We start from the raw sequence: 18,581 nt of genomic DNA, 5'->3' as shown, positions 1-18,581 counted from the left end.
TCCATACCGCTGCCTCTTCCTCATGTGAGTGAGTCCTTTGATCTCCCCACTCAGATGATGTTTCTGTCTCTCTATTGGCCCCTTTATCTCTGACCCCCACTGTCTTCCTAAACCTGTCACCCTAACTTCTCCCTTTTCTCTGTTTCCAAAACCATCCTGGTCCTGCTCTCTTTCTCTATGCTCTGTCCTTCTCCTTTCATGGCTCCCTCTTTATTTGCGAAACGGTTGATCTCTCTGTGTCAGTCTTCAGCTTTGTTGACCAATGGAATAGTCAATCAGCCGCTAGCCGATTAAGCATGTGTGGTCTGTCCCATCAAAGCAAAACCCATTCCCCATTCTCCAGTATGTTTATATATCAGAGGGGAGGTAGTGTAAGAGAACAAATAGACCACAGACGTCACAGTTCAGTAAATAAAGGACAGGTTATGCTCTAAGTAAATACGTTGTTTGTTGTTCCTGTCTGTTGCTTGTTTATCATCCAATGTGGACCCTATACTCTGACAATGTTATCATGCCCTCTATACTATTCAAATTCCACTATTGATCCAATGGCAGGTCAACACAGTCCACACACTCATCGTGCACTACCGAGTCCCATGGTCATCGACATCCTACTGAACTCAATGTTTTGGGTTTCCAAATATATGCGCCAAGACCAATCAATTGCAGATACATGTAAATGAAAGCAGCGGGTTCACTTAGATGTTTTTTGCTGCCATGGTGATGTTAACCATGTTAAAACCCACACACAACAAAGGAGGTTTGTCATAGGATATTTTCCTGCAATTGATTAAATTGCAGAATTTGCCAAATGAGCTGGTCAATCAATAACTCCACAAAGTCTGCCCTGCCCTTTTATTGGTTTTATTCAATCAATCCCTATCCCAGTCTGCTGTCCCCACATGCTTCAAGATGGCCACCATTGTTCCTGTTCCCAAGAGAGCTAAGGTAACTGAACTAAATGACTGTCGCCCCGTAGCATTCACTTCTGTCATAATGTAGTGCTTTACCTCTAGTGTCTCCCTATCCCGCATGAGGGAGCGTAATCATCGACTGACACTAATTAGCATAACGCAACGGACATAAATATTCCTAGAAAATATTCCTATTCATGAAAATCACAAGTGAAATATATTGAGACGCAGCCTAGCCTTTTGTTAATCACCCTGTCATCTCAGATTTTCAAAATGTGCTTTACAGCCAAAGCTAGGTAAGTTTATCGATAGCCTAGCATAGCATTTTGTCCAGCTAGCAGCAGGTAACTTGGTCACGGAAATCAGGAATCAAATTAAATCGTTGATCTTTGATGAGCTTTGGATGTTTTCACACACGAGACTCCCAGTTAGATAGCCAATGTTCCTTTTTTCCAAAAATATGATTTTTGTTGACGAAATAGCTCCGTTTGTTCTTCATGTTTGGCTGAGAAATCGCCCGGAAATTGCAGTCACAAAAACTCTGAAAAATATTCCAAATTAGCTCCATAATATCGACAGAAACATGGCAAACATTGTTTATAATCAATCCTCAAGGTGTTTTTCAAATATCTATTCGATAATAATCCACCGGGACAATTGGTTTTTCAGTAGGACCGATTGGAATAATGGCTACCTCTGTATTTTACGCGAGAATCACTCTGGGAGCATCAGGTGACCAGTTGCGCAATGTAGCCACATACGGGTATTCTTCAACATAAATGCGTAAAACTACGTCACAACGCTGTAGACACCTTGGGGAATATGGAAAAAAAAGTAATCTGGTTGATAGCCCATTCACTGCTCAATAGGGACGCATTGGAACGCAGCACTTTCAAAACATGAGGCACTTCCGGATTGGATTTTTCTCAGGCTTTCGCCTGCAATATCAGTTCTGTTATACTCACAGACAATATTTTTTACAGTTTTGGAAACTTTAGAGTGTTTTCTATCCTAAGCTGTCAATTATATGCATATTTTAGCATCTTGTCCTGACAAAATATCCCGTTTACTACGGGAACGTTATTTTTCCAAAAATGAGAATACTGCCCCCTAGTCACAAAAGGTTGTGCCCTGCCTAGTCAAGGATCAAATCACCTCCACCCTACCTGTCACCCTAGACCTACTTCAATTTGTTTACCGCCCCAATAGATCCACAGACGATGCAATCACCATCGGACTGCACACTGCCCAATCCCATCTGGACAAGAGGAATACCTATTGTAAGAATGTTGTTCATTGACTAAAGCTCAGCATTCAACACCATGGTACCCTCCAAACTCATCATTAAGCTTGAGACACTGGGTCTGAACCCCTGCCCTGTGCAACTGGGTCCTGGACTTCCTGAAGGGCCGCCCCAGGTGGTGAAGGTCGGAAACAACATCTCCACTCCGCTGATCCTCAACACTGGGGCCCCACAAAGGTGCGTTCTCAGCCCCCTCCTGTACTCCCACAACTACGTGGCCATGCACGTCTCCAACTCAATCATCAAGTTTGCAGACGACACAACAGTGGTAGGCTTGATTACCAACAACGACGAGACAGCCTACAGGGAGGAGGTGAGGGCCCTCGTAGTGTGGTGTCAGGAAAATAACCTCTCACCCAATGTCAGCAAAACAAAAGAGATGATCGTGGACTTCAAGAAACAGCAAAGGGAGCACCCCCCTCTCCACATCGAAGGGACAGCAGTGGAGAAGGTGGAAAATTTTAAGTTCCTCTGTGTTCATATCACCGACAAACTGAAATGGTTCACGCACACAGACAGTGTGGTGAAGAAGGCGCAACAGCGCATCTTCAACCTCAGGAGGCTGAAAGAATGTGGCTTGTCACCGAAAACCCTCACTAACTTTTACAGGTGCACAACTGAGTGCATCCTGTTTGGCTGTATCACCGCCTGGTACGGCAACTGCACCGCCAACAACTGCAAGGCTCTCCAGAGGGGGGTGCGGTCTGCAGGCTGATTGAGGTAGTATGTACATGTAGATATGGTTAAAGTGACTATGCATATATGATGAACAGAGAGTAGCCGTAGCGTTAAAGAGGGGTTGGCGGGTGGTGGGTGGCGGGACACAATGTAGATAGCCCGGTTAGCCAATGTGCGGGAGCACTGGTTGGTCGGCCCAATTGAGGTAGTATGTACATGAATGTATAGTTAAAGTGACTATGCATATATGATAAACAGAGAGTAGCAGCAGCGTAAAAGGGGTGGTTGAGGGGGGGGGCACACAATGAAAATAGTCCAGGTAGCCATTTGATTACCTGTATAAGAGTCATATGGCTTGGGGGTAATAACTGTTGTGAAGCCTTTTTGTCCTAGACTTGGCACTCCGGTACCGCTTGCCATGTGGTAGTAGAGAGTAAAGACTATGACTGGGGTGGATGGGGTCTTTGACAATTTTCAGGGCCTTCCTCTGACACCACCTGGTGTAGAGGTCCTGGATGGCAGGCAGCTTAGCCCCAGTGATGTACTGGGGCTTACACTACCCTCTGTAGTGCCTTGCGGTCAGAGGCCGAGCAATTGCCGTACCAGACAGTGATGCAACCAGTCAGCAGGATGCTCTCGATGTTGCAGCTGTAGAACCTTTTGAGGATCTCAGGACCCATGCCAAATCTATCTAGTTTCCTGAGGGGGAATAGGCTTTGTCGTGCCCTGTTCACGACTGTCTTGGTGTGTTTGGACCATTCTAGTTTGTTGTTGATGTGAACACCAAGGAACTTGATGCTCTCAACCTGCTCCACTACAGCCCCGTCGATGAGAATGGGGGCGTGCTCGGGCCTCCTTTTCCTGTAATCCACAATCATTAGTCTTGGTTACATTAAGGGATAGGTTGATATTCTGGCCCTTCTTTGGACACTGTGTTAACTATCCTCTAGACGAGCTTCAAGGCCATACAACTCTCCTTCAGTGGCGTCCAACTGCTCTTAAATGTAAGTGAAACTAATTGCATGCTCTTCAACCGCTCGCTGCCCTCACCTGTCCAGCATCACTACTCCGGATGGTTCTGACATAGAATATGTGGACAACTACAAATACCTAGGTGTCTGGTTAGACTGTAATCTCTCCTTCCAGACTCACATCAAGCATCTCCAATCCAATTAAATCTAGAATCGGCTTACTATTTTGCAACAAAGCATCCTTCACTCATGCTGCCAAACATACCCTCGTAAAACTCACCATCCTACCGATCATCGATTTCGGCAATGTCAATTACAAAATAGCCTCCAACACTCTACTCAACAAACTGGGTGCAGTCTATCACAGTGCCATCTGTTTTGTCACCAAAGCCCCATATACTACCCACCACTGCAACCTGTACACTCTCGTTAGTCTGGGTAGCCATTTGATTAGCTATTCAGGAGTCTTATGGCTTGGGGGTAGAAGCCTCTTGGACTGAGACATGGCGCTCCAGTACTGCTTTCCGTGTGGTAGCAGAGAGAACAGTCTGTAACTAGGGTGGCTGGATTCTTTGACAACTTTTAGGGCCTTCCTCTGACACCGGCTGGTATAGAGGTCCTGGATGGCAGGAAGCTTGGCCACAGTGATGTACTGGGCCATACGCACTACACTCTGTAGTGCCTTGCGGTCAGAGTTGCATAGTGACAATTTTAGTCACCCTAGCAGAGCTGGTTAGGCAGTTTTCATGAGACCGTTGGTGACTGTAACTGTGCTTCTGGCAACAATTGAATTGCGCTTTTTTGCCGACATTTACTGACACCGGCCACATTCAACGAGTGTTGAGCGTTCATAAATTCATCAGTTATTCTGCACTCTGGCAAGTTCGATGTATTAGTAGCCAACTAACGTTACAGTAGGTAGCTAACATACCCGGTACATTACTGATGTAATGATATGCAATGCAGTTCATAAGGACAGCATAGCTAACAAATTGTCAGCCAACATAACATGCAACGTAACTTATTTGAAAAGTCATTACTTTATTACATTGCTGAACATTTTCTTAACATTTGTCATAATTAGTTAAAGCAACAGATTTGTGTCCGCTCTCGTCGGACTTCGGCTGCATATTTTCCACCATTCTCTTCAAATCTGAAAACGTTGTGAAGCCATGCCAATTTTCTGAAACATTGCATTATGGGCCCTAAAAGCACAGAAATAGTGTCCATTGCTTGTATAGTTCAAACTTCGGCGAATGTTCCCAACATCTGGGAAACTTTGGCATACTAACTATATCCATATTGTGACTAATAAGCATACTACATACTCAATTTACGTTAGTGTGGTTAGTATGAGTATTCAAACACAGCTATAGACGAATCACACTCATGTGCTAAGGAGAGGATGGGGGAGGCATAATTGTGCATTTGTTGGTGGAGAGAAAAGTGAAAGCAAGGGCATTCATTAGGGAAGGATGTGAGGAAGGAGGGTGGGTCATGTGAAGACTACTTAGCCGAAGACACCAATTGGGATAAGTCTTAAGTGTTGATGTGGTGTGTGTGTGTGTGTGTGTGTGTGTGTGTGTGTGTGTGTGTGTGTGTGTGTGTGTGTGTGTGTGTGTGTGTGTGTGTGTGTGTGTGTGTGTGTGTGTGTGTGTGTGTGTGTGTGTGTGTGTGTGTGTGAGCGCACGGGAGAGAGAGAGAGATGGGGTGTGATAATAGTCTATGTTATGTGGGACATGTGTCCTGCTCTGTGGCTTGAATTTGTGAACTCTGCGACCGTGAGATACGTATCGGTCTCGGAGATAGAGGTCAGAGGTCTCGGAGATAGAGGTCAGAGGTCTCGGAGATAGAGGTCAGAGGTCTCGGAGATAGAGGTCAGAGGTCCCGGTTACCTCAAAGGAGCGCATCTCCGTTTCACTCATGTATTTTTAGAGGCACTTCGCAGACGGCGGAATTCATTCAATTGTCTTGTTGTCTTGTTGTTTAACATAGACAACTTCATCAACATTTTCTTAACATCCAGCCAGCTGCACGATCAAATTTGAGGGAAAAAATCGAATTGATCAAAAGCTGCTACAAATTTCGGTTTATACCTCCCGGTATCGACAATAAATGTTCATTAGACCTTCATTTTATTTATACAATGGAAATGTTAATTAACGTTGGTTGACGTCGTTATCAAATACCAACGACAATTGTATGCTGATATGCTGATGGTTGGATTCTTACCTCTTGACTGCTGCCACTGGCTGGTGTTTTGTCACTCAACGAAATGTAACAGGCGCATCCGGCGTCTCCACACACACACACACACACACACACACACACACACACACACACACACACACACACACACACACACACACACACACACACACACACACACACACACACACACACACACACACACACACACACACACACACACACATGCCCTAGTACATAATTCATCTTCACGGGACCCCGTCCTATCTGTCGTCTATAACCAGCCGTCATTGTGACAAAATCACCCCACCCCACCCCACCCCAATCCCCCAGAGATTGTTCCCGTTTCACCAGAGCCCCGCAGTGCAAACTGCAAGGAGCGCAGCATAGACACTATTTATTTATACCCTCCCCGGGTAGAGAGTGGGGGCAGTGCAATGGAACGGCTTCCAAACTGAATCCCCGTCACCTGTTCACCTTGCTCACCAGTAGCGTCGACACACACACACACACACACACACACACACACACACACACACACACACACACACACACACACACACACACACACACACACACACACACACACACACACACACACACACACACACGTTTTCGAAGTGGTCAGCTGTGGTCTAGGCATATTGGGCCTCTAGATGCAATATTTGTAAAACAGAGATAGGCTACTTTGTTAAATGGACACTAATCCCATTCCATCCTACATTCAGAACATTGTGGGCTATTACTAGTTTGAAACCCGCTGACATATCAAGCAGAAAAGGTCCCCTTCATAATCGGAGTATTGTCATAACTACCCCATAGAATAATGATAATGATTTTTATTATGAACGACCGGAGTGTGACTTTAAGACCGAGTTTAGCGCTTCCCGGTTGGTGTGTAACCCGAGCCAAGGGTAGCGACAGCTGGAGGAGCGAGACGACGAGCCATTCGGAAATAACCTCTCGCTTTCTCTTTCTTTGAATTTGTACTTCACTCAAATCTGGAACTGTGCGTAAAGAGCAATGAACTTTGCGATGGCAAGGCGCTCCTTTTGGACGTGTTTGATTGCAACTGCAGGCCTACTCTGGGGTGTGACAATACCAGGTAAGTGCGTATATTAATTATTTCTTCTCATGGCCAGGATCAAGGCTCTTGGCAATGGCACCTCTCGGTGTTTTGACTATTAATTCCGGTCTCCATGCCAAATGTGTCTGCGACTGTTGTTTTGGTGTTTCTATGGGCTTGTTATTATTGTTCCTGTGAGGCAGATGTCATGTTCATGTTTTTATAGGCCTGTAAAAACTTTCACAAACATTGTTACAACTTTTGGTGTTGGGGTTGACATGCCTAAATGTCAAACGTGTTAATTGAAAAGGGTTCAATGGGTGATTTTAGCAAAGCAATCGGTCACTGACCATTTAAGGTCATTTGGCACTTTAAGTGTTATGGGTCGTTTGAAATGGTAAGTGTTATGGGTCGTTTGAAATGTTAAGTGTTATGTGTTGCAGTCCCTATGGGTTTTACTCCACCCATATCTCATCATATATTGCCATGGCACTCTGCTGTGTCCTCTTGCTCACTCACTCACTCACTCACTCACTCACCACTCACTCACTCACTCACTCACTCACTCACTCTCTCTCTCTCTCTCTCTCTCTCTCTCTCTCTCTCTCTCTCTCTCTCTCTCACACACTGCCTTGTGCAGTGACTTGTAATGAGGAGTCTAAGCTGATTGGGGATCTGTTCAGAGGCTACAACAAGAACATCCGTCCAGCGGCGCACCCCACTGACAAGGTGGAGGTGCAGGTCAAGCTGATCCTCACCAACCTCATCTCCCTGGTGAGAGACAGACCACACCTGATGCAGTATAACGCCAACAACACATAGTACACACACACATTACACACATTATGCATCTCAATAAGAATTTCATTCTACCAAGCATTTCATTGTCCTGCTTACCTTGTGTATCCTGTGCATCAGAGGAGGCTGGTGGAAGGAGCTATAGGAGGGCACATTGTAAAGGCTAGAATGGAATAAATGGAACACATCAAACATATGGAAAGCACGTTTGACTCTGTTCCATTTATTCCATTCCAGCCATTACGATGAGCCTGTCCTCCTATAGCTCCTTCCAACAGCCTCCTCTGCTGTGCATATGCAAATAAACTTGACTTGACTTACTGCTGCAACATAACAATGCCATATAACAACACACAACACATACCAAACATATTACACACACATATTACACACCTGCTGCCACCCAACAACATTCCATACACATTGCCAAACAGTCCTGTGCTTCAACCATGCGAGCTGTGGTGATCACGAAATTTTGTCAGCCAGTGATTGTCAAGCAAATAACTGTCGGTCTCACGGTAATTGACCTTGAATTAACAAAAACACATTTAGTATCTCCTGGCTTCCACACACAAACCGTTGGAATGTGTACATTTTTTAAAAAGTCTAAGAAATCCATGTAATATAGCCTACACCTTCATAATAAATCCATGTAATATAGCCTACACCTTCACAATAAATCCATGTAATATAGCCTACACCTTCACAATAAATCCATGTAATATAGCCTACACTTTCACAATAAATCCATGTAATATAGCCTACACCTTCACAATAAATCCATGTAATATAACCTACACCTTCACAATAAATCCATGTAATATAGCCTACACCTTCACAATAAATCCATGTAATATAGCCTACACCTTCACAATAAATCCATGTAATATAGCCTACACCTTCACAATAAATCCATGTAATATAGCCTACACTTTCACAATAAATCCATGTAATATAGCCTACACCTTCACAATAAATCCATGTAATATAACCTACACCTTCACAATAAATCCATGTAATATAGCCTACACCTTCACAATAAATCCATGTAATATAGCCTACACCTTCACAATAAATCCATGTAATATAGCCTACACCTTCACAATAAATCCATGTAATATAGCCTACATCTTCACAATAAATCCATGTAATATAACCTACACCTTCACAATAAATCATTTCATTTTTTATTTTAGACAGGTCTAAAGAAGCATGATATGAAGAAAATGTAGTCTATTTCAGAAGAAAATAATAGCATACTCTGAGTTGTCCTTATGTTATGTCCTGATTTGGCTATGCCAAATGGCTGTGGGTTACACTAGTTCATTTAGCAGACAAGATTTGCCTAGAATTCTGTGGCATTATTTTATAGTATGAAGAATACAATTGAACAAAGCTGAATAAAATAGAAAGGACATTTTCTCCAAACTATTTGAGGGAGTGTACTCACGCGGCCATTCTGTGCTGAGCGGTAAACAAAGAAATAGGTACTCCTATATGCTTAATTTAGAGTTATTCATGTAACTTTAGTTGTTCTACAAAACGTTGGGCTATATGTTTTGATTTTTAATTCATTGTAAGGCTGCATGATGTGACTCTAATGATATTTTGAAAAGATCTTAGTCCTGTATTGACCGTTTGCCTGTTTGATGGTTCGTCGGAGGTTATAGCGGAATTTCTTATAAGCGCCCGGGTTAGAGTCTCGCTCCTTGAAAGCGGCAGCTCTACCCTTTAGCTCAGTGTCGATCTTGTCTGTAATCCATGGCTTCTGGTTGGGGTATGTACATACGATCACTGTGGGGATGACGTCATCGATGCACTTATTGATGAAGCCAGTGACTGATGTGGTGTACTCCTCAATTCCATCTGAAAAAATACCGGGACATATTCCAGTCTGTGCTAGAAAAACAGTTCTATAGTTTAGCATCTGCTTCATCTGACCGCTTTTTTACTGACCGAGTCACTCGTGCTTCCTGTTTGAATTTTTGCTTGTAAGCAGGAATCAGGAGGAGAGAATTATGGTCAGATTTGCCAAATTGAGTTCGAGGAAGAGCTTTGTACGCATCTCTGTATGTGGAGTAAAGGTGGTCTAGAGTTTTTCCCCCTATGGTTGCACATTTAACATGCTGATATAAATGAGGTAAAACGGGTTTTAAGTTTCCCTACATTAAAGTCCCCGGCCACTTTAATGCCAGCTGTATGTTATTCATGTCGTCCTTCAGCCACGACTTGGTGAAACATAAGATATTACCGTTTTTAATGTCCTTTTGGTAGGATATCTGTGCTTTTAGTTCGTCCAATTTATTTTCCAAATTCTTCATACAGTTCAAGGTGAGTAATCGCTGTTCTGATTTCCAGAATCTCTTTTCAGTCATAACAGCAGCATTATGTACACAAAAAATGACAAAAAATGACAAAAACTAACAGAAAAGCATGGTTGGTTAAGAGCCCACAAATAGCAGCTATCCTCTCCGGCGCCATCTGTAGTTGGAAAGTTGAGAAATAAATATGGTAGGCCCAGCCTATAGAAGGCTGATGGGATCCTTTTTATTAGTGGTCATCACTGTGTTTTCTCCTGCAATTGCATAGCCTATATAAATGTTGCGCAACATGAGCTCATGGGCTCTCATGACGTGTTAGATTATATTTTTGAATACATTTGAATGTAGTGCTAGTACCAGGCAGTTAGTTAGGTAGGCTACTAATGACCATCAGCAGCATCAGAGCTTGGAGAAGCCTAATTACCATGACTAAACGGTAATGTGGAATTTGACTGCCTTCATGACTTGTGACCGCTGGTATGGTGGCAACAGTGTGGCCGCAACAGCCCTAGGTGCACTACAATACTATCACATATCAAACTGTCCAGCATAATCCCATAGAGTTGCCACAGTTACCAACTACCCTTTCACAATCTCACTGCACCTCCACATGTATTCCTGTAAGGTTATGTAGGCTACCCAAATAAAGTAGACAAATGTCTGCATCAGACCATTATATATGTCCTCTGTTACAGAACGAAAAGGAAGAGACTCTCACAACTAATGTCTGGATTGAGATCGTGAGTGTTTCTCTCATTGTAAACCAATTATTTTTTGTTGATATTGTATCTTCTCAATTAGTTTAACATGTGTTTCCTGCATACGTCTTTGACTAGATTATTTCTGTTTTTTTATTTTCTCCTACTTTTACCTGATTTCTAGCTGTGTGTCTTTATTTCCCTCTGATCCTCTCACGCTCTCTACTCTGCCTACACCCTTTGCTCCCTCCCACAGCAATGGAATGATATTCGCCTAGCCTGGAACACCTCTGAGTATTTTGGCATCGAGGTTATCCGTGTGCCTTACAACACAGTGTGGCTTCCTGACATTGTCCTTGAGAACAAGTGAGTCAGTAGAGGAGGGCTATCAACTTCTTTTTCCTTTGGCTTTTTTCCTCATTCTGATTTCCCCTCTTCTGTGGCACTGCTATGTTTGGACCAATAGACTCTTGAACTCTTTTCATCGCCCCCTCTACCCTTTCCTTCCACCTCCTCTCTTCCCCTCCGCCGTTCCCTCTCCTCTCTCCCTCCTCCTCTGCAGCATTGATGGCAAGTTTGACGTGGCCTACTATGCCAATGTGTTAATCTACTCCAGTGGCTACATGTACTGGCTGCCTCCAGCTATCTACCGCAGCACATGTGCCATAGAAATCACCTACTTCCCCTTTGACTACCAGAACTGCACTTTAGTCTTTAGGTCCCAGACTTACAGTGCAAATGAGTTGGAAATCATGCTGGCTGTTGACACGGAGACTGAACAGCCCATTGAGTGGGTGGACATTGATCCTGAGGCCTTCACTGGTATACACACACTAATGTTGCAATGTTTTGTTTTTATAGATTTGAATAAATTCTATTTCAAAACCTACTACCCCACTTTGATAGTTTCCCACTACTACTCTGGTCCTGCATGTGTGACCAAAATACAGTATATGAAACTTTGTAATTCCTCAAAATCAATCTGTAGGCCTACACCTATCTGCAAACAACTGACACAACCCGTCAACTGGTCCAATCCTAATGAAATGGTTTCTACTCACCCCAGTGTCTTTGTTTCCAACCTGTTAGAGAATGGTGAGTGGGCCATAAAGCACCGGCCAGCCAGGAAGCTGATCAACTCACGCTACACTCCTGATGACCTGGAGTACCAGGAGATCTCCTTCAACCTGGTCATCCAGAGGAAACCTCTGTTCTACATCATCAACATCATTCTGCCCTGCTCACTTATCTCCTCCTTGGTCGTCCTGGCCTACTTCCTACCTGCACAGGGTCAGTGGCAACGTTGCTGCTGATTGGTCAGTGGTATAAGGGTGTAACTTAGGGTTAGTGAAACAGGAAGATGATGCAGTATGCCATCCCCAACTGAAGTTAGCAGTTGTCCGCTAGTGTTACTAGTGCTGCTTTGTATATTGACTATTATTTCAAATGATTTATATTTAAGAAATGCTCCAACATAGATATAATGGTTTTGAGATTCAAACAAGAGAATGCACTGTATGTTGTTGGACTTTAGTTGGACTCGGTTAGCCTGTGCGATAGAACGTCAATAGTTTTCTGCATCCCAACTAAAGCACTTGGAAGCATTTGGAAACACTAGAGCACTCTCATGTTATGTCTGGAATTGCTAGAGTACAGTATAATATGCCTGTTGTCATCTATGAGGATGATGATGGGAAAAGCACTGCACTCCTTTCTGTACCCCTCTGACTCTCCGTTGTCCCCTTCACAGCTGGGGGACAGAAGTTGACTGTGTCCATCTCTGTCCTGCTGGCTCAGACTGTCTTCCTCTTTCTTATTGCTCAGAAGGTCCCTGAGACATCTCTCAATGTCCCTCTCATTGGCAAGTGAGTATGAATTTCTCCAGTCTCTTGCTTACTGCCTTCCTCCATATACAGTATTTCTGTAACACCAGAAGAGAGCTCAATTCCCTCTCCATCCACACCTGCCTGTTCTTCTCTTCCCAGGTACCTGATCTTTGTCATGTCTGTGACAACGCTCATCGCCACCAACCAAATCGTGGTGCTCAACATCTCCCTCCGCAGTCCCAACACCCACACCATGTCTCACACTATCAAACACGTATGTATACAGTAACTGTGTAATAACATGGTAAGTTGAAATCAAAACCAAAGTCAAGGCTCATGTAACACTGGCCCAAACAGACATAGAATGGACAAAGTAAATGTCGCCTGTATTAAGAAACAATACGATATGATAAAATGTTAATTCATCAGAATGAATATTCAACTTAGTTCTTGCCAAACTAATACCTGTTCCACCGTTCCTCTCCTCTGTTCAGGTCTTCCTGGAGCTTGTCCCCCGATTCCTGGGTATGGACCCTCTGGTGGATGATGGAGAGGCGGAGGTGAATGGAGTGAGGGAGCGACGGCGTAGCTCGTTCGGCCTGATGCAGAGAGCGGAGGAGTATGTGCTAAAACAACCACGCAGCGAGATGATGTTTGACAAACAGAGAGAGAGGCATGGCCTCACACGATCCGTTGGTAAGATTAAGGAAAGAGATACTGGTAGGGAGTGAAGGGTAGCACATGGGGGGGGAATGTTTATTGGAGGCGACAGTACAGAATGTCACCTTTTATTTTAGGGTATTTTCATACATGCTGTATCTGTTGTACCATTTAGAAATGAACACAATTTATGTATCTAGTCACCCCATCTGAAGGTGTCATAACTATTTGGAAAAATGCACTTATAGTGTGTTAATTAAAGTAGTAAAAAGTGTAGTATTTGGTCCCATATCCCTAGCATGCAAAGACTACATCAAGCATGTGACTCTACAAACTTGCTGCATGTATTTGCAGTTTATTTTGTTTTTGGATTATGTTGAATTGTGAATAATGATGAGTGAGTAAATTACAGAAGCATAAATATCACCCCCCCCCCCCCCCCCCGAAAATGCTAACCTCCCCTGTTATTGGTAATGGTGAGAGGTTAGCATGTTTTGGGTATGATCTTTGTGCATCTGTAAATTCTTCACATGTATCATTATTCACGATTCATTAATGATTCTCTGTAATCAAGGTAGGACCCACATTATTATAAAAGTGTTTAGAAACATATTCTATTCTTATTTACAATAGAAGTGACTTCACAATAACACAATGCATTATATACCATTAATTTATATTGGGCACAAGATAATCCTAAACAAAAACTTTAAAAATTGCAAAGGCATCCAACAGGTTTGTAGAGTGACAAACGTGATGTAGTCATTGTGTGCTAGGAATATGAGAACAAATACTAAACCTTTGACTACATTAATACACTATAAATTCATTTGTCCAAATATGACACCTTCAAATTGGGGGACTAAATACCGTAAAGTGCTTTAATTTCTAAACGGTAAAACAGATATGTATGAAAATACCCTCAAATAAATGGTAACATTCTGTACTATCGCCTCATATTAAACATTTGATCTCAAATCCAAAATTATGTAGTATAGAACGAAATTAAACGTTTTAGCCTCACTGTCCAAATAAATATGGAGTGGAATGTATGTGCATTATCCAGCAAGCCACTTTTCTGAATAGATGTGTCTGGCTCAATTTGAATTGGTTTTAAAAAGCATTTTGGTTGTATTTGCTATTATAAATATGTATCACAATCAATGGGAAAAGGAGAGGGGATAAAGATTAGCACTGTGGTCCATCATCAGCGTACCTTTAGTGGTATGGTATTGATGTGTCTCTGCTACCCTCTAGTGAATGGTATTGATGTGTCTCTCCTACCCTCTAGTGAATGGTATTGATGTGTCTCTGCTACCCTCTAGTGGATGGTATTAATGTGTCTCTGCTACCCTCTAGTGGATGGTATTGATGTGTCTCTGCTACCCTCTAGTGGATGGTATTAATGTGTCTCTGCTACCCTCTAGTGGATGGTATTGATGTGTCTCTGCTACCCTCTAGTGGATGTTATTGATGTGTCTCTGCTACCCTCTAGTGAATGGTATTGATGTGTCTCTGCTACCCTCTAGTGAATGGTATTGACGTGTCTCTGCTACCCTCTAGTGGATGGTATTGATGTGTCTCTGCTACCCTCTAGTGGATGGTATTGATGTGTCTCTGCTACCCTCTAGTGGATGGTATTGATGTGTCTCTGCTACCCTCTAGTGAATGGTATTGATGTGTCTCTGCTACCCTCTAGTGGATGGTATTGATGTGTCTCTGCTACCCTCTAGTGGATGGGATTGATGTGTCTCTGCTACTCTCTAGTGGATGGGATTGATGTGAGCACCACAGCCAGCCTGTACAAGAGCCTCGCCCAAGCTGCTCCAGAAATCAAGGAATGTGTGGATGCTTGTAACTTTATCACTGAGAGCACAAAGCAAGCAAATGACATTGGATCAGTAAGTATTGCTTTTACTCTGGGGATCAGGGGTCAATTTCATCTGAATTCAGCCAGTGCAAGGCCGTGTTCACAAAGAGTGCTAATCCAGATTTATTTGTGATAAAATAAATAATTATGATTCAAAGGCCTACTCTGAGACACTTTGTGAATACTGGCCCACGATGAGCTGAGAGTTGAGAAATCCTGATAGAACATTGTGGGTTATTATCTCCCCACTTCTACCCCCTTCTGACTCACTGTTAACTGTCCCATAGGAAATGGAGAGCTGGGTATTGATTGGGAAGATGATTGACAAGGTTTGTTTCTGGGTGGCCATGGCTCTCTTCTCCATCGGAACGGTCGCCATCTTTCTCACGGGACATTTCAACTCTGTCCCAGATTTTCCATTCCCTGGGGAAAACAAACGATACCTCCCCAGTTAGGGTGGCAGGGCCACCCTCCCTTAACCTGGTCACAGGTTATAGGACACATCATCATCGTCTTCATATCATTGAGAGCTAAAATTTATTCACTTCTTTCTCTTACTTATTTGTCTTTTTAGCAGTAGATGACTGAAAATGGTATCGTCTTGATATGATGTAATCCTTTTTGATAAATATTTCATACTGTGTTTTGAGTTTTAGCTGAACCATTTCTTGTTATGTGTGATTTACATGTGTGCATTTTATTTTTTATAAGGCCTGTGACATGAAAGTGCCAAAAACCTCGAACAGTTAGTGGCAAAGCGGTTGTGAAATTAATTCAACAAGTCTGCTGTGGGCTTTTGTGGGCTTTGTTATGTTAGAACAAAATGAAAAAGTTAGATCTCTGTTTTAGCCTTCAACCTGATTCATACCTTAGTCTTTACACACCACATTAGGAGGACGCTGCAGATCACCTATACCCTGCGGAATTCTTGTCTTTCTTGTATCTCACTGTATGGTGCACTCAGCACACAAAACACATGCTCTTTCCATGATATAGACTGACCGGGTGAATCCAGGTGAAAGCTATGATCCCTTATTGATGCCACTTGTTAATCCACTTCAATCAGTGTAGATGAAGGGGAGGAGACAGGTTAAAGAAGTATTTTTAAGCCTTGAGACAGTTGAGACACAGATTGTGTGTGTGTACCATTCAGAAGGTGAATTTAAAAAAATGTAAGTGACTTATGGTATGGTAATAGGAGTATGGTAATAGGAGTATGGTAATAGGAGTATGGTAATAGGAGTATGGTAATAGGAGTATGGTAATAGGAGTATGGTAATAGGAGTATGGTAATAGGAGTCAGGCACATTGGTTTGTGTCAAGAACTGCAACAGTGCTGGGTTTTAAATGCTCAACGGTTTCCCATGTGTATCAAGAAATCAAGAATGGTTCACCACCCAAAGGACATCCAGACAACTTGACAGAACTGTGGCAACCATTGGAGTCAACATGGGCCAGGATCCCTGTGGAACGCTTTTAACACCTTGTAGAGTCCATGCCCGGACGAATTGAGGCGGTTCTGAGTGCAAAAAGGGGGGTGTTCAACTCAATATTAGGAAAGTGTTCCTAATGGTTGGTATACTCAGTGTATATGTGACACAGGTCTTTACTGATGGATACAATGCAATGTAAGAAGGCCATATACTGTAAGAATATTTGATTTAACTAGTTACTTTAATTTACACACAGTACATTTACATGGTTAAGTGACTTGTTCTGTTTAATATCTAAGAATGACACAATGACACAGAGACTTAATTAAAAGTTAGAAACAGAGGCCTTGCCTTCCTTTCTGTCCAATTTGTGCCTCGTTTTTAAAATGTTATGTAAATATACCATTTATTTTTTTGTATACAATTACAATCCTACACAATTAAAACCCCTGTGCTGCTAATGTTAGCATACACAAATCAAATCTATGTAATCATCATGAACAACAATGCATATAATCATTTGTGTATTTTTAAATGTATTTTTATGTTTTAATTTGAACCTTTATTTAACTGAGCGTTCGAATAGGCATGTCAGTTAAGAACAAATTCTTATATACAATGACGGCCTACACCGGCCAAACCCAGACAACGCTGGGCCAATTGTGCCACTTTATGGGACTCCCAATCACGGCCGGTTGTGATACAGCCTGGTTTAACATTATGGACATTGAATATATTGAGTTTTAGTATTAAGAGGATGTGTTGGATGGTACATAGAGTCAGTACAAACTTTTGAGATTCAAATTCATTACTTAAAAGTACTGTGTTGTACTTGTTTTAGACAACAAATACTGTATAATGAGTGTTATTGGTATTTTATGTTATTAATACTGTAATAATTAAATCTAATAAATGTTTTATCGAAAGACTGTTGGGATCATTGTAGAGAGGGTGCACATACAAGATGTGGCTATTAAATCTTGAAATGGCAGTTTGAGATGGTTTTGAAATATCAGACAATGTTAAAGATTAAGGTAGCTCCAGACCACCTCAAAAACACTGCTTGTCTGAGTCCAAGTCTTGATTAGAATCACATGGGAATCCAAGCACAACCCCGCTTTCCCAGGGATTAAATCCTGTCTCAGCCTCCAGTATTTATGCTGCAGTAGTTTATGTGTCGGGGGGCTAGGGTCAGTTTGTTTATCTGGAGTACTTCTCCTGTCCTATTCGGTGTCCTGTGTAAATCTAAGTGTGCGTTCTCTAATTCTCTCCTTCTCTCTTTCTTTCTCTCTCTCGGAGGACCTGAGCCCTAGAACCATGCCCCAGGACTACCTGACATGATGACTCCTTGCTGTCCCCAGTCCACCTGGCCATGCTGCTGCTCCAGTTTCAACTGGCCTGGGCCCTAGGACCATGTCCCAGGACTACCTGACATGAGGACTCCTTGCTGTCCCCAGTCCACCTGGCCATGCTCCTGCTCCAGTTTCAACTGTTCTGCCTTACTATTATTCAACCATGCTGGTCATTTATGAACATTTGAACATCTTGGCCACGTTCTGTTATAATCTCCACCTGGCACAGCCAGAAGAGGACTGGCCACCCCACATATGCTCTCTAATTCTCTCTTTCTTTCTCTCTCTCGGAGGACCTGAGCCCTAGGACCGTGCCCCAGGACTACCTGACATGATGGCTCCTTGCTGTCCCCAGTCCATCTGACTGTGCTGCTGCTCCAGTTTCAACTGTTCTGCCTTATTATTATTTGACCATGCTGGTCATTTATGAACATTTGAACATCTTGGTCATGTTCTGTTATAATCTCTACCCGGCACAGCCAG

At 42.8% G+C, this 18,581-nt stretch overlaps 1 protein-coding gene across 2 annotated transcripts; it reads left to right on the top strand.

The window, feature by feature from the left end:
• The first annotated feature begins 6,732 nt into the window (after positions 1–6,732).
• Positions 6,733–17,663, top strand: LOC124000319 (acetylcholine receptor subunit gamma-like). 2 transcript variants are annotated; one of them, XR_006832567.1, is made up of 11 exons: positions 6,733–7,179; positions 7,781–7,914; positions 10,955–10,999; positions 11,214–11,323; positions 11,520–11,779; positions 12,047–12,247; positions 12,708–12,822; positions 12,943–13,057; positions 13,278–13,479; positions 15,177–15,344; positions 15,601–15,743. XR_006832567.1 is itself a non-coding variant. In XM_046306593.1 (11 exons), exons 1-11 carry the CDS (start codon positions 7,098–7,100, stop codon positions 15,766–15,768), a joined length of 1,566 nt encoding a protein of 521 aa, XP_046162549.1. In that variant the 5' UTR covers positions 6,752–7,097; the 3' UTR covers positions 15,769–17,663. The 2 variants fall into 2 exon arrangements, 1 of the variants encoding a protein (XP_046162549.1); XM_046306593.1 differs by having other exon boundaries at positions 6,752–7,179; positions 15,211–15,344; positions 15,601–17,663.
• Positions 17,664–18,581: the final 918 nt, after the last annotated feature.

This window comes from Oncorhynchus gorbuscha, linkage group LG16 (genome assembly GCF_021184085.1).
Source record: "Oncorhynchus gorbuscha isolate QuinsamMale2020 ecotype Even-year linkage group LG16, OgorEven_v1.0, whole genome shotgun sequence".
NCBI classification, from domain to species: Eukaryota; Metazoa; Chordata; class Actinopteri; order Salmoniformes; family Salmonidae; genus Oncorhynchus; species Oncorhynchus gorbuscha.
The sequence above is the reverse complement of the archived record's forward strand: the minus strand, read 5'-3'. Positions and strand labels throughout refer to the sequence as shown.

What these genes read in the sequence shown, in the direction of transcription:
- LOC124000319 (XM_046306593.1), top strand. Translation starts at nt 7,098, where the DNA reads ATGAACTTTGCGATGGCAAGGCGCTCCTTTTGGACGTGTTTGATTGCA. An exon ending in TGATCCTGAGGCCTTCACTG is followed by an intron (nt 11,780 to 12,046) that starts GTATACACACAC and finishes CCAACCTGTTAG; the next exon opens with AGAATGGTGAGTGGGCCATA. An exon ending in TGGCCTCACACGATCCGTTG is followed by an intron (nt 13,480 to 15,210) that starts GTAAGATTAAGG and finishes GCTACTCTCTAG; the next exon opens with TGGATGGGATTGATGTGAGC.